The sequence below is a fragment of the Apiospora aurea genome (assembly GCF_038362705.1).
Source record: "Apiospora aurea strain CBS 24483 chromosome Unknown utg000002l_segment0_segment0, whole genome shotgun sequence".
Classification (NCBI taxonomy): domain Eukaryota; kingdom Fungi; phylum Ascomycota; class Sordariomycetes; order Amphisphaeriales; family Apiosporaceae; genus Apiospora; species Apiospora aurea.
Genome location: NW_027117389.1, coordinates 3,908,928 through 3,923,303, shown reverse-complemented (window position 1 = coordinate 3,923,303; position 14,376 = coordinate 3,908,928). Strand labels below are relative to the sequence as shown.

The 14,376-nt window shown below is 54.3% G+C and overlaps 5 protein-coding genes across 5 annotated transcripts; 1 reads left to right on the top strand and 4 right to left on the bottom strand.

Annotated features, from left to right (window-relative positions):
* Positions 1–770: 770 nt before the first annotated feature.
* On the bottom strand, positions 771–2,599 carry PG986_003578 (MFS general substrate transporter; the record flags this gene model as incomplete). The annotated part of the gene is given in 3 exon segments (XM_066839800.1): positions 771–1,003; positions 1,019–2,260; positions 2,320–2,599. The coding sequence occupies 3 exon segments, from the start codon at positions 2,597–2,599 to the stop codon at positions 771–773; spliced, it is 1,755 nt and encodes a 584-aa protein (XP_066704864.1).
* Positions 2,600–5,502: 2,903 nt separating this feature from the next.
* On the bottom strand, positions 5,503–6,491 carry PG986_003577 (uncharacterized protein; the record flags this gene model as incomplete). The annotated part of the gene is made up of 3 exons (XM_066839799.1): positions 5,503–6,097; positions 6,176–6,193; positions 6,259–6,491. 3 exons carry the CDS (start codon positions 6,489–6,491, stop codon positions 5,503–5,505), a joined length of 846 nt encoding a protein of 281 aa, XP_066704863.1.
* A 728-nt stretch (positions 6,492–7,219) lies between these two features.
* Positions 7,220–8,728, top strand: PG986_003576 (GPI mannosyltransferase 1; the record flags this gene model as incomplete). The annotated part of the gene is made up of 3 exons (XM_066839798.1): positions 7,220–7,291; positions 7,341–8,333; positions 8,432–8,728. 3 exons carry the CDS (start codon positions 7,220–7,222, stop codon positions 8,726–8,728), a joined length of 1,362 nt encoding a protein of 453 aa, XP_066704862.1.
* Positions 8,729–9,326: 598 nt separating this feature from the next.
* PG986_003575 (J domain-containing protein C3E7.11c) lies at positions 9,327–11,105 on the bottom strand (the record flags this gene model as incomplete). Its single annotated transcript, XM_066839797.1, has 3 exons — positions 9,327–9,527; positions 9,584–10,911; positions 11,000–11,105. The coding sequence occupies 3 exons, from the start codon at positions 11,103–11,105 to the stop codon at positions 9,327–9,329; spliced, it is 1,635 nt and encodes a 544-aa protein (XP_066704861.1).
* A 1,409-nt stretch (positions 11,106–12,514) lies between these two features.
* On the bottom strand, positions 12,515–13,456 carry PG986_003574 (NAD(P)-binding protein; the record flags this gene model as incomplete). The annotated part of the gene is made up of 2 exons (XM_066839796.1): positions 12,515–12,964; positions 13,028–13,456. 2 exons carry the CDS (start codon positions 13,454–13,456, stop codon positions 12,515–12,517), a joined length of 879 nt encoding a protein of 292 aa, XP_066704860.1.
* Positions 13,457–14,376: the final 920 nt, after the last annotated feature.

Genomic DNA, 14,376 nt, shown 5'->3' with positions numbered 1-14,376 from the left:
TCGACCTGTCTTTTTCTCTCTCCCCCTTCCTCTTGCATGTTACAATGGTTGGTTCGGTTGGTCGGTCGGTCGGTTGGTTGGCTGGTTGAGATGGGAGCTGGATAATGATGATACTCACGTACAAATTACACGCATGGGCGGTTGGTTGGCTGCAAACGGCGGTGTTGATAATTTTTGTAATAAAAAGAAAACTTTTTCTCAATACTCTCTTCAGTGATTGCAAGTGTTCTTCTCAGTGTGTTCAAGTGTAAGCCGATGTGACAGGGTAGCGTATTGACAGGCAATGCGTCTAATCTGATAGCTGGGTCAAGTACTAAACCTTTCGCAGGCCTTGCGATCTCTGCTCAGCTTGAACGCTGCTACCGATGTTTGGGAACCTGGTCCTGTGTGTTCGATGTCACGGTCCATACGTCCATAGCCCTTTGGCTTAGATCAAAGACCAAGTCACGATATCAAGGCATGGGGCCGCTGGACACAATCAAAAGAAACGGTTAACATTAAGTCTCATAAGTACCTATATCCCGCTATGTCGTCAAAGGAGAAGGAACCCCGTCATAAGCCTGTAAATCTTTCTGGCCATAACACTCATGAAGCAGCCCCAAGCCGCTGTAACGCCAAAAAATGCAAGCGTGACATCGTCGCATGTATAAATATCTCATCATCCGTCTCTGACGCGAATCCACCATACCCCCTTTTTTGCCTCTCCGTCCAAGGGCGGGCATCTGGACCTGATTCTAGCAGCAGCAAGTTTACCAAGAACTTAGGGCATTCTACTCTTCACCTAATGGCTTCTTGCTGCTTCCGCGTTGGTCGATGCTTCCGTAGCCGGCAGATGATGATGCTGCTACTGCTTCTTTAATTCCCTGGTTGCTCTTACAGCTCCCCACAAGGGGTAAACCATCGCCAGCGTTAGGCTCGTGGATCGTCGAGTCGTGTTGGCGAGCGTCAAGACGCCTGTTCTCGCTCGGCCGCCGTTGGTTTTCGTCGCTGCTGAACGAGATGGCTCAGGGTTGGGAACGTGCCGACATGGTCGGCGGCACATTAACGTCGGAGTCGGAGTCGGCTATGGCAGTCTCATCACTATCCTCTGCCTCGGAGTCCTCCTGGCTCGGCGGTGTAGACCCGGATGGCCCATCCCCTTCCACGATCCACCAAGCGGGTATCGCACCGACGGCGGCGATCGCTGCGAGTATCCAGTACGGCACAGAGATGATACCACGCTTTACACCCCAGGAAAAGGCACCGCCTGCCATAGCCGGACCGGCGGCACGACCAAGCCCACTGAATGTTGTGGCGAAACCGTTGAGCGTACCGAGAATCGAGAGTGAGCTAGCACTGTTTGTGAGGAGGATTGTTGTACACGGGAACCCAATAATTACAGCGCCGGCCTTCAAGACCATGACGGCTGCCAATGCGGCATATCGCAGCGGTGCGTTCTCAATGAGCACCGTGTAAGGCGTAAGCAAGTACACGATGGGGAAAGCCACCGCGCAACCTCTGAAGCACTTCAAAGTACCAAAGTAAGAGCACAGGGGCGGGAAAAGGAGGAATTGGACGAGACCGCATACGATGCCGTAACTCATGTTGATCGTACCAATGCGACCCGACTCCAGACCATAGCCGCCGCTGAAATAGAAGGGCAGACGTGTGTTGGATGCATCGTGCTTTTCTGGGCTGTAGTGGAGAAATACGGGCAAAAGTTGGTCATAGGCAACGCTATGAAGGGCGAGGAAAGTGTAGGCAACCAAAGTGATGACAGACTGCCGCGAGAAGACGGATTTCATCGATGGACGTACAGGCTTCTCCGTCTTGGCATTGAGAGCTTCCTGGTGTCGCTTGCGGATCAGATCGGCCTGAAGTAGCGGAGCACTTGCCTCATCATCTTGAAATGAGAACCGTCGTTGCTGCTGATGCTTATGCCGTTTGAACGAGCCAGTGAGGCGCTCGCCCATAATCAGACCCCAGTCTCGGGCGTGTCGCTTACTCGCTAAAGTCTCCCTCAAGAAAAGGGTCCCGGTGGTAACAGACACCATGAAAATAATGGAGCCTAACATATTGGGTAAAGCAAAGGGGTACTTGAGGAAGAAGGCACTGTCCCCAAAGATGGACGGAAATTGCTGTGCGGGTTTGGCGAAGAGACCGCCAAAGGCCGGACCAAAGATGGAGCCTACACTCCAGACCAGTGGCATGATTGAGAATGCTCTAGGCTGCAATTCCTTTTCGGGAACCAGCTCAGCTACCATGGTTCGGATGATACCGACTGAGGTCATGTCAGCGTATTTGCACTTGTCGCGGGAATGGGTGCATGCAAGTACTGACCATTTCCATTGCTCGCCCCCTGCACGGCCCGTACGGTGATGGCCATGACGAGACTGGTGGACACACCCCATATCAGGAAACAGATCATGGTACATAATAGCCCAATCATGACGATGGGTTTCCTTCCAAACCGATCGGATGCCCTCCCCCACGGAACAGCGGTAAAACTTTGGGCAAGGGAGAACACGGCGCTTGTGACGCCGGCCCATTTGGCGACGTCCTTCTCGGGGACATTGAAGCTTGCTATCATTTCAGGCAGATAGGGGAAGACCGAGGTCATGGCCAGGGGCTCGGCGAAGCGTGCAACAGCTGCGAGTATGTTAGCATAATGTAGTGGTTGGGAGTGAGTACCTGGTGATGCCGGTCGTCCATGTTGTCTTATCTCTAGGCGAGAATGTCCTTGTGCCGTCTCGGAATGCTAGGTTCCTGTGTCGCGGGTACGGTGAGAGTGCGTCAACACTAGCAATGCAACGGTCACGTAGCCAGGTGATGAACAAGATTGGATGCAGCTTGCATTTGCCTTCTTTCTCTAAACAGTGTGCCTCATATATCACGACCTTCCGGAACAGCCAGGTTATGGGATAGTATCGGCAGGCAGCTATGGAGGTATTGTAGGGACCAGACGACGACGACGCTAGGGGGATGCACATTGAATAGACGAGTGTCGAGCTCTGAATAGCTTCAGCCAGCTTATATATGCACATGGTGCTCGTCAAGGATCTCGAAGAGTGCTGCTGTTGATATAGGGAGGGTGAACGGAAATAGCTTACCCAGAATAGCCAGCTGTTTGGCTGGCAGTTTTGGGCCATCTTGATTTCTCGTCATGGCGATCTTTTCTGTGTATTGTATTTGCCCCAGACGGCCTTAAAAGATGGGGGAGGCGTAAGAGAGCGCCCAACTATGGCAGAACCGAAGTAGAAATCCAACTGGTCACGATCCGCCACTTGGGAAAAGCTTTTTCTGACCGAAAATGGAAATGCGGAAGGAACCACCGAGTCGAGAGAAGCGTGCAGATAAGAAAATACAAAAGCAAGAGAGACGACCTCTGTTGAGTCGGTGGACTTGTAGGAGAAGGTATTGAGAAAAACAACTTCCTCTGGACAAAGAGAAACGACAAGCCTTTGACGGCCTACCAACCAACCTTCGGATTGCTCAGTTTGGGTCTCGGTCCCAGTCCCAGGCTGGGGGTGGAGGGAGGGCGTGGAACTGGGACAGAGACTGTGGACTGGGACTGGATCGTCATCTGCGGCTTCCAGTCAGTCAATGATCTAACCTTCCTAGCCTAAGCTGAATTGAAGCCGCTGCCGCTGCCGCTGCCGCCCCACTACTGTGAGAAAATCCGTCATCGATTGGGCCCCTGATTCGTGCTTGACCGTTGGAAAAAGTGGAGGCGGCGACCGCCAGAAGCGCTGCTTGGCCATGCACCTTGTCCACCACGACGCACAGCGAAACCCACACTACTCATCAATATATGCATGTGCTCGACGCCTATACATATTTATCTATGTATGTTCTTTCCCGAATCGGCAGGCGTCAAGTACGTGACTTTGATGCCTTTTGTTTGGGCTCACGGCACAAGTCTAGTAATACTTGAGGCTGCGAGTGATTAGGCAAGTCAGAAGTTGGCAATCGCCTATCTAACTCCGTGCCACAGGTATCTCTCACTGGGTGAAAGCCCAAGCCGACTAATGCAGTGGAAGGAATGTCGGCAGCAAAGGCCCTCTATCCCGGAGATGCCTTGCCGGTGTGTCATCCTTTGTCTGGCCTCGAAACTGACGGCGTTAGGCGGCGACGAGTTCCGTTGTCGGAAGCCAGGATATGGCCACATCGGAATTTTCATCTGGTGGTGGTGCGCGAGCGAGGGATAGGCACGGCCGCAACGCAGGCAACCAACATAACATGACGACGCACACGCATAGGAAAAGCTGGATCACGAGGCAGACAAAAAAAAGGCCCTCCAGCCTCTCCCTCCTGATGTGATAAGCGCCCTCTCGCTCTCTCTCCCACTCGCTTACCCTAACTGCATGCTGCATTGCATCCTTTCTTACCCAGGGTAAGTAAAGGGGTAGTACGAGGGCCGAGGGGGGTCTTGTGGCTTCATGATCCCCCACCTAGCCCACGAAGTGCAACACGCCATTGGCTGACTCGAACTCATCTCACCCCGCAGCCAACGGTGCGAAGGCGCTGCTGCAGCACTCGTTCGCAAAATAGGAGCCGTCTGTCCGCCTGCCTGCCAGTTCGTGTCGCCGATTTTGATCTGACCTGATATTAGTTTATTTCAGGAAGCCTAATGCGGGGACTTTGCGACGAGTTCCGTCGTTAGGGCTCGGATACTTGATCTCGATCTTTATTAGAATTGAAACGCGGCATCGAGTTCAGGTCAAGCATCTACTTGGAACAGGCCAGCCCAAAGCCAAAGGAATAAAAATAAAAGAATGCATCATCGATCGTATCCAAAAAGGCTTCAACCCGATCCTTGCCTTTCCAACCGATAATGTAATGGCGCATGCCGATGGCGTGCTGTGTAATCCCACTAGCCGCTGCCACCCCCGTCACCCAGTCACCTGCAGCTGCAGATTTGGAGAGATGCCCATGCTGACCATATGCATGGCCGATGGGGAGGATTCTTTTTGAGATCTACGGTTACAATCGTCGCCAAAGTCATTAGTTTCAACGCTAATGATACTTGTAATACCTACCTCTCACACCATTCCGTACGCTTCAAGTTCACTCCGGCAGATTCCCATGAGATTTGTTTACCCTTTGCGCTCCGAGGCCGAGCTCCGAGGCCGAACCATAAACCACTCGGATAGGTAGCCGATATCATTGTGGCGGTGTGCCTTACCTCATTCCTAGAGTGGCATCCCACGACCAGGCGGACCGCCCACATATGAATTCATGATTGACAGAGTTTCGGCAAGAATCCGACATGTTTCTACCTGGCGATACTAATGAAGCCCAACAAGGACCAGGACGCAGAATGATTCCACAAACCAATATCCCTCAGTTATTTCGTAAAGTGCAATAAAGCTGATTGTGTCGTTCTCCTCAGGTGTCCTGGGGCACAATCTCTGCCATGCAACAGCAATCATATCTTATATGTTCCCTACTCGGCCGGCAGTTTTGCCACGGACTCGCACATGATGCTTTTGGGGTTCTGGGCTTTGGTAAAGTCCCGACACATTAATCCATCACGGGTGCCGTTTCCTCTCCAACATCAAAGTCGTAACCCACCCCCTTAGGGCGTTCGTTACCTCGGACCCTGACGCCGTAGCCGACACGCTCGACCTTGCGCACCTGTTCGATCATCACACCCTTCTTATCCTTCCACCCCTTAGACGAGATAGGGGGCACAATCTGCAGCATACTGGCCGTTTCCTGCAAGTCCTCGAGGATGGTACGTCCGTTGTCCCCTTCCTCGCCCATGAAGCCGCTGGGCATGGCACCGGACAGCGCCGTGACGGCGGTGGCAAAGCGCATCATCTCGCCAGTCAGGTCGAAGAGGCCGAAGACGTAATCCGCGGGCGTGATGGGGATCTTGACATCGTCGCCCAGGGCAGCCTGCATCTGCTCGGGGGTAATGAGGGTCTGGGTCTCCAGATAGTGCGCGAACGAGACAGCCTCAACGAATTCCTCGATGCCTGGCATCGAGTACTGGTAGCGTCGCAAGCCTGCAACATCGTCCTCAATGGTCGAAAGTAGCTCCTTGATCTCCTTGGTACGCTTCTCAATCTCAGAGCTGATGTTCTGGGGGATGGGTTCGTTCAGCTTTCGGACTCTGCACCATGATGATTAGCCACGTGATCTGAGACGAGATTTGGGTGGTGCACCCTGGACCCTGAAAATGCAAGCCTACCTCTGCAACGAAAAGATGCTACGAATCTCCAGTTAGCGCAATGCAGAAAGTATCAAGGCGAAGTGCGGTGTTCCAAAACTCACATCTTCTTGCTCAGGGCAGTGACATCTCGCGAGACCTTGCCGATTTTCTGGCGGCGGTCGTGATGCTCGTCCAGAGAGTCGCGGAATGACTCGAACATGGAGGTGTACTCATTGCGAACCACATCCTTGGGCAGGCCCGGGTTGCCCTCCTTGCGGTTGCCTTTGTAGTCCCTTTTGACGCCAGCCATTGAGTCGTCTCGGATTTGGGGGACGACAACTTCGGCGGCAGCCATGATGGGCGGAACGAAAACGCCAAGTACCGCGACGATGATTTCAAAGTGGGATGTTTGCGCTAGTCAAACTCCCCGGCGTGTATGTAGAGAGCACAGGAAAATCAAACAGGTCGGAAATAACAGCAACCAGACGCGGTCTCGGATTGCCAAAAGAGGTTTCACATGAATGAGAAACGTTCTTCTTCCAATTTTGTACTGGTTTGGTCATAAATCCCAATACTGCGCAAACTTGATGGGCTGGACTGCGGAAAGCATCACCACTGTACAATCAAGAAGGTGCTGGTGATGTGTAGAGGAGGACCCCCACCAAGAGCAAGAGCTCGGCAGAAGAGCCGATGAAACTCCGAGCGATATTTCCTTATGCACTTTCGGTACGTACCTTTCACGCGGATGCCAGATTTAAGGAGGCTTGGATAACTTCAGTATAAGCAAGAACTACATCGCCGAGGAGTATAAAGTATGTATACTTCACTGTCTACCTGCTCAATGATGAACATGGCAGCGCTAACACGTCCCAGAAATACGTTCGACTGCCATGATTGATGGAACTAGTTGAACTTCTCTTCGAGTTTACAAGAGATTGCATTGACGGTGAAGGCCTTAGTTAGTGCCTTGAGCACGTCGTCCTCACAGAGGCGCGCCACAGACAACAGCTGTCTTGAGTGGCAACAAACAACCTCTTCCTCATCCTGGGAACAGACTCTTGATCTGAAAGCCATTCCGTCACCATGGCCAGCCTCCTCTCAACCGTCTTTTCCTCGCCCTCCCTGGTCTTCACGGCCGCCTTCCTGCTGCGCGCCGTCCTGCTCGTCTACGGACTCTGGCAAGACGCAAACTCCCCCCCTGAAGTACACCGACATAGACTACCTGGTGTTCACTGACGCGGCCCGGTTCACCTTTTCCTCCCCTTCTTCTTCCCCTTCCCCTTCTTCTTCTCGATTCTCCGGCCTCCTCCCGCAAGGCAGCCCCTACGACCGGGAAACCTACCGCTACACGCCGCTACTCGCGTACCTGCTCTGGCCCACGACGCCCGCCGCGGCGGCGTGGCTTCCGGGCCCGCGGGTGCTGTGGGCGTCGTGGGGCAAGGTCCTCTTCGCGGCCGCGGACCTCGCGGCGGGCTGGCTGTTGGTGGCCGTCCTGCGGCGGCACCGCGGGCTGTCGGGGCCCCGGGCCCTCCAGTACGTGGGCGCCATCTGGCTGCTCAACCCCATGGTCGCGACCATCAGCACGCGCGGCAGCTCCGAGGGCCTGCTGGGCGCTCTCGTCGCCGCGCTGCTCTGGGCCGTGCTCGAGCGCCGTGTCGTCCTCGCCGGCTTCCTGCTCGGGCTCGGCGTCCACTTCAAGATCTACCCCTTCATCTACGCTCCGGCCATCGTCTGGTGGATGGACGCGGAGCGGATGGGCCGAAGAAGCCAACGCAACAGCAGCAGCAGCAGCAGCAACAGTCTTCTGGCCAAGCTGCAGCGCTTCGTGACCCCCGAGCGCGTCGTCCTGGCCCTCGTGAGCCTGGCCACCTTCGCCGCGCTCAACGCCGCCATGTACGCGCTCTACGGCCACGATTTCCTGCAGCACACCTTTCTGCACCACGTCACGCGCATCGACCACCGCCACAACTTCAGCCCCTATAACGTGCTCCTGTACCTCGCCTCGGCCGCCGCGCAGCAGTTGCCGGCGCCGACCGGCGGCGCCGGCGGCTTCAAGATCGAGAGCGTGGCGTTCGTGCCGCAGCTGCTCCTCAGCGTCGTGCTGATCCCCCTCGTCGGCGCCAAGAAGGACCTCGCCGCCACCATGCTGGCGCAGACGTTTGCGTTTGTGACGTTTAACAAAGTGTGCACCAGTCAGGTATGTTCATTTGCATCTTACTGAATTTTCTTCTACCTGCCCCCTTGGCAGAGAGCTCCACGTGGCTGACTGGCTGACTAACTGGAACCCAACGCCAGTACTTCCTCTGGTACATGGTCTTCCTCCCCCTGTACCTCCCCAACTCCTCTCTCAACCGCCGCCCCCGCCTCGGCCTCGCCGCCCTGGCCCTCTGGGTCGCCGCCCAGGCCGCCTGGCTGCAGCAGGGGTACGAGCTCGAGTTCCTCGGCCGGAGCACCTTCGCCCCGGGCCTGTGGTGGGCCTCGCTCGCCTTCTTCCTTGTCAACTGCTGGATCCTGGGCCTCATCATCAGCGACCTAGGAATCACCTCTTCCACAGTATCGATCTCTTCGACCAAACCTAAAAGGAAAACCTGAGCAAAGCAGTGGCTCCGGGGAGGGTGGGTATGCAGGCAAGCGTCCCTCCCGTGTACATTAAGATAAGGGACAGGGCAGCAGGTATGGGGAAAGTCAAGGCCCTTTAGGTATATAAACTTTACTAGTCAATATTGAAGCGCTATCATCCAATGTGAGTGACAAGAATGGTTTGTCCAGCCCCATCTGATGATAGGAGAGGTTCCGTGTGTTCTTATCGTGGGGTATATATCTAATCGAGCCATGGGGGTGAGAGTTTGCCGAGGGTACATAGGAGGGCAGAAGATGGGTGTCAAATCTAGAAGGGTACGGCGTTGAATTTATTGGTTATAAAGGGGATGTTGCAGAATTCATATAAAAGCATCGCTTACACCAAGCATTATATGCATGCCGGTGTCCTATCTAATCCCACGAGAAGACCGTACCAGGGAAAATAACAGCCCGTAGGCCCACGCTTTCGGTTCTCGTCCAAGTCCCCATACAAGTACGAATATACATCATTCATATATTCGTACCTATTGTAGGGGAACCTTCGCTAGTGAATCGTAAACTTGTTTCTCTTGTCTTTAGAGACTCCATCATTCAACTAGAATCGGCGTGACTAGGCCTTTTCCCGTGGAAGGTTGGATTGCTCAGCTGCCGCGGCCGCGGCGGCCGCCTCCGCTTCACTGCCCGAGTGGCTATGCTTCTTCTCCTTATCCTTGCCCTTCTTCTTCGAGTCCTTTTCCTTCTTCATGGCGGCTTCGGCGACAAGCTGCTCAAAGGCCATGTATTCGCCCTCTTCTTCAGGGGATCTTTGTGCCTATTCTGGAGTTAATAGAGGTTCGGAGTTATGGCGGGATGAGACAAGATACTAACCTTTGAGCAGATCTCGGCGATGAAAACCAGAGCTTCTGCGCGTTCCAACCTCTTGGGCAATGGCACCTTCTTGTCGTTCAACACCGAATCGCAGACCTCTCTCAGCACACTCTGGATCTCGAATTTGGATCCCCGCCATGCTGCAGTGAGGATCTTGCCTGTGACCCGCCTCTCGTACTCAGACTTCTTCTCGTCAGTCCAGTCCTCGCCGCCCTGCAACTCCATACGAGCCATCTCTTCCATGGTTTGCTGGGCGTCAATAGCACTGCTGATGGTGTTCCAAGTGTCCTTGACCAGAGCACCCTTATCACGCATGCGGCTGAAGAAACCACCAATACCCAAGAACTTCTGGCTCTTGAGGAGAGCAGTTCCCTTGCTCAGGTAGACCTGACCGATGGCGTGTAAGATGTCCAAGCCGAAAGACTCCATCTTCAGGTTTTCGACTTCGAGGCGAATCTTTTCCTGGAAGGCCTTTGTAACATCGGGACCCTTGTCCGTCTCGGTCCACACACTGATTCGATCGAGGAGCTTCTGCGCAAGCGTCTTGACACGTTCCTCGCGTACTTTGGCGCGTTCGCGCTCGTAGGCGGCAAGCTGTTCCCGTTGTTCCTTGCTGAGGCCACCCTTCTTCTTGTCCTTCTTGCGAAGATCCTTCTCCTCCTCAGTCTGCTCGGCTACGTGGGTATCATCCGACGGGCGGTCCATAATCGCCGGTCGCATAGGTATAGCATGTCGTGAGGGTGTCGATGTCCCTGATGCGCTTGGTGATTTGCTAGGCGGCGGCACTGAGGGTTTCTCTGGGGCCGCTTGCGAATAGGCAGGCGGCGGCTCGGTAGAAGTCCTCTTGTCGGCAGCAGCTTCGGCGGCTTTTGCGTTGGATTTCTCGTCCTCGACTGTCACGGCGGGCGCAGCTGCCGCTCCCGCAGCAGTTTTCTCGTCGCCGGTGACAGCGGTGGCCTTTGCACTTTCCCGCTTCACCTCCTCAGTACCTGAGACCTCTGACTCGCCAGCTGTAGCAGAAGCTGCTGCCGCCTCGGCAGCCGCGGCTTCTCCCTCCGCCTCCTCGCCTTCTTCGCCGGTCATGGTGATGTCCATGGTGGCGGTCAAGTCCTTCATCAGGCTGATCTCTCCGATCCAGTCGACAAACGCTTCACCGCCAAAGATGCTCGAGAAGAACTCGGCCGGGTCAACGAAGCCCTCGCTAGGTTTAGAAGCATCCTTGCCATATTTGTCGTAGGCAGCTCTCAGGTCCTTATCTGACAGTACTTGGTATGCTTCACCAATGTTCTGGAATTTCTCGTGCGCCGTCGGATCGTTAGGGTTCTTGTCTATCGCGGGAGACCCGGGTCAGCATGGTTCAAAGAGGCCAAGAGAATACAAGGCAGCAGATGCGCTAGACAGGTTGACTGTGCATACCGGGATGATGAATGATGGCAAGCTTGCGGTAGGCCTTCTTGATTTCGATGTCGGTCGCAGTAGGCTGGACGCCCAGGGCGTCATAGTAGGCGGTGTCGGCAACCATGGCCGTAAGATGTTATGGCGAAATCAAATTGGCGTGCTGCTGGTGATGATGTAAGGGGGAACGAGGGGTGTCTAGGTCTTGAGGGACGACGGGTTCTGGTGGTAAAATAGATCAGGAGGTTCCCCGGGGATGTGGAGAGAGATCTATTTAGAGGTTTACGGCAGGATCAGGATCGTGGTTATGTACTGAGGGAAAGTGAGCAGACTTGATGGTGAATACAATCAAATAAAATTGACGACCCCGCCAATAGGTTGCCGCTATTTGACGACACCCAGGCGCTACCTAACCTGAAGTACCAATTTTTTCTTCTCAGGGTGTAAGTACCTTGGGCACGCAAAGGAGGCGCGCATGGGAAACTCAACCTGGGCTGTTTTTTACAGGTGGCCTCCCTGGATTTGACAGCACAATCCTAGCTGACGTTTTGTTGATGCCAACCTGCTGGCTGCCATCTTTGTTTACCAACATCTAAGGTCGCCATCCCAGGATGACTTACACACAGCGATGACGACAGCAGACCCAGTCTAATGGCTATTTCCAGATCCCCCCAATGCGACTACATCGCCTTGGGACGTAGCCATGTTTCGAGCCTGGACTGGAATTTGCAGTGCCTATTTGTATGTCGAGGTCGCAGAGTTGTTCTAATCACCAAGTGCCTCCTTTCGACCGCTCTTTTGTTTCGAATGCTGTGTCTGGTGGAATTTGCGTCTGGTTGCCCAGGCACTTAAACTTCGATGCAGTTAGTACCTAACCTACATTGCGGGCACCACTGTCCTCGACCGCGGGCGGGTAGTAGATATCGCACATACATTGATGTAGATATAAACAATGATAGCGCGAGTCTTGCGCTCCTTGCATAATTTCCATTAGACATGGCCGTTACAGAAGCTGAGGAAGGACATCAATATGCATGGACATCTGCCCACCTCCCTACATGTAGCATTTGCCAGAATGTACCCAATGTCCCCAACACAGAGGAAAACCCAGACAACCAGGGTACTTGCTTGGGATCGGGCTGCGGGGTACGAGATTCCAGTCAATGCTCAGTGCTCTTTGATCGGAAAAGATGCCGTGTGATACCCCCAAATCGCCCCCCACTTCCAGCCTGGCTTCACCGACACGAACGCGATGCCACTTCTGTTCGCTTGGCACATCAGGGGAAAGACAAGACAAAAAACATGGCGATGCATACGATGCGGACGGGGGGCTGTCAGTCTCAACTTGATTCATTTTTTCTGTTCTTTTCTTTTTGTCTTCATCTAGTTTTAGGCTACGTGTCGCATCCAGGCAAGATAAGAGGCGCAGCAGGCAGCCTAAAGATCATCCCGTTCGCGACATACCTAGTGCCCCACCTCCACCTGGGGGGACCCTGAATTAAAACTGAGGCTGTCCAAGACATTGATAATATGCGCTCAGTTGACGCCGTTGGCCTTCATCCTCTCGAAGCACTTGCGGTAAGCCTCGTGAACCTCGGGCACGGTGTAGTTGTACTCCTTCAGCTTGTTTTCCAGCTTGGTCGTGTCCAGCATGCAGTTGCTGCGGCCGGCCTTGATGACCTTGGACTGCTCCTCCACCGTGAAGTTCTTCCATGTGAAGTCGGGGCGCACGATCTCCTTGAAGAGAGAGAGCACCTCGTTGTGGCTGATGGCACCGGGGTTGGTGAAGTTGTAGACGCCCGTGTCGTTGTGCTCCGCCATGAGGATCGAGGCGGGCAGGAGGTCGGTCAGGATGGTGTTGCTGTTGGGGATGTCGACGACGCGGTCGTACTTGCTAATCTTCGTGACAAAGTTGCGCGAGTGGAGGTCGTCAGACACCGGCATGCGCAGGCGGAGGATCAGGCAGTTGGTGTAGTACTTCATGATCTGTGGCACAATTGTCAGCAAGCTGTGAAAACACATAAAAAATGACACTCGATGGCTGCATACCTCCTCCACGTGTCCCTTGGTCTCCGAGTAGAAGCTGCCCTTGAAGTTGGCCGGGTCGGTCTCGAGGAAGCCCTTGCCGCCGATTGGGTGCTCGTCATCGTAGTGGTAGATGCAGCCGGTCGCGAAGACGGTGCAGTGAACGCCGGCTTGGAAGCAGCAGTCTGTGAGGTTCATGGTACCAATAACATTGGATCGCATCGTCGCCTCCTTGTTGTCCTCGCACCAGTCGACATTGGGGCGGCCAGTAGATCCGGCGCAGTTGAGGACGTGTGTGGGCTTCACCTTCTCCAGCTCAGCCTTGACAGCCTCGCGGTCCTCCATGCGGACGGTGGTGGTGTAAACCTCCTTGCCCTGCTTCTTGAGCAGCTCCTCGAGGTGTCCGGCGACCCATCCCTTGCCACCCCAGATCAGGAACTTGTTGTTGGACATGATGGCGATGTTGTGTTTACTGGAAAAGGTGGGACGACGAGAAGGGGGTATCTGGTTGGGAAGGGTGGGTGAGTGAGTACAGAAGAAGAGACGGGTTGGTGGGCAATGGACAGCAAACCTGTTGGATTTTACTTAAATAGAGAGGTGGGCGACCAGGGGGGAATGGAGTTACAATAGTACAAGGAGTAGTAACACGGCCTCAATGCTGAGCTGACACAGAAGGGATAACCGATTTTCGTTTCTCCCATCCTGCGAGGGCGAAGAACTCAGGTGCCACTGGAGGGATTGAGGTCGTGTGGCTGGCGGGGTACCTCCTTCCTACCTGCATCTTACCATCTTACCACTGCGCTGCTAATTGATATGTTGACTTCCATACCTTCAAGATGGAGTGACAAACCTCCACGTATGGACGGGCCTGGTCTCGTCCTGTCTTTACGAGGATCTGGCTACACGAGGGGCCATGTCAAGTAGCAAAGTGACTAGCAGCTAGTACCAGCAGCCTAGATGGTTCTGGCAGCAATCCAGAAGTATACCTCTAGCAGTCAGCGCGAACAGCAGTCCATGGAAGCACGGTAGCGACAGGGACTATTTGGGTACTAGCCGTTCTGGTGTCAGGCTGAATAATGGTAATCGAAAATGTCACTGACTGAAATCGATAGACGGTCTTGTTTTCTCCCCTTTGCCCCCTCGGATCAGGAGCTAGTCGAGAGCGGCCAGCGATGGCCCCTTCTGATGGTCCCTTAATGGGCCACTTCTTTCAAGTCTCAGCACCAGCACAGAACTCGGCGGCCCACGAACGATACGTTGCGTGGGGCTGCCCAACACAGATTTGGGCCATGCCACTGCCAGTCACCATCAGGTTCTGATCAGGAACACAGGGTATCACTGCGGCGCAGCATTGAAGGGACTTTGAAACGTCT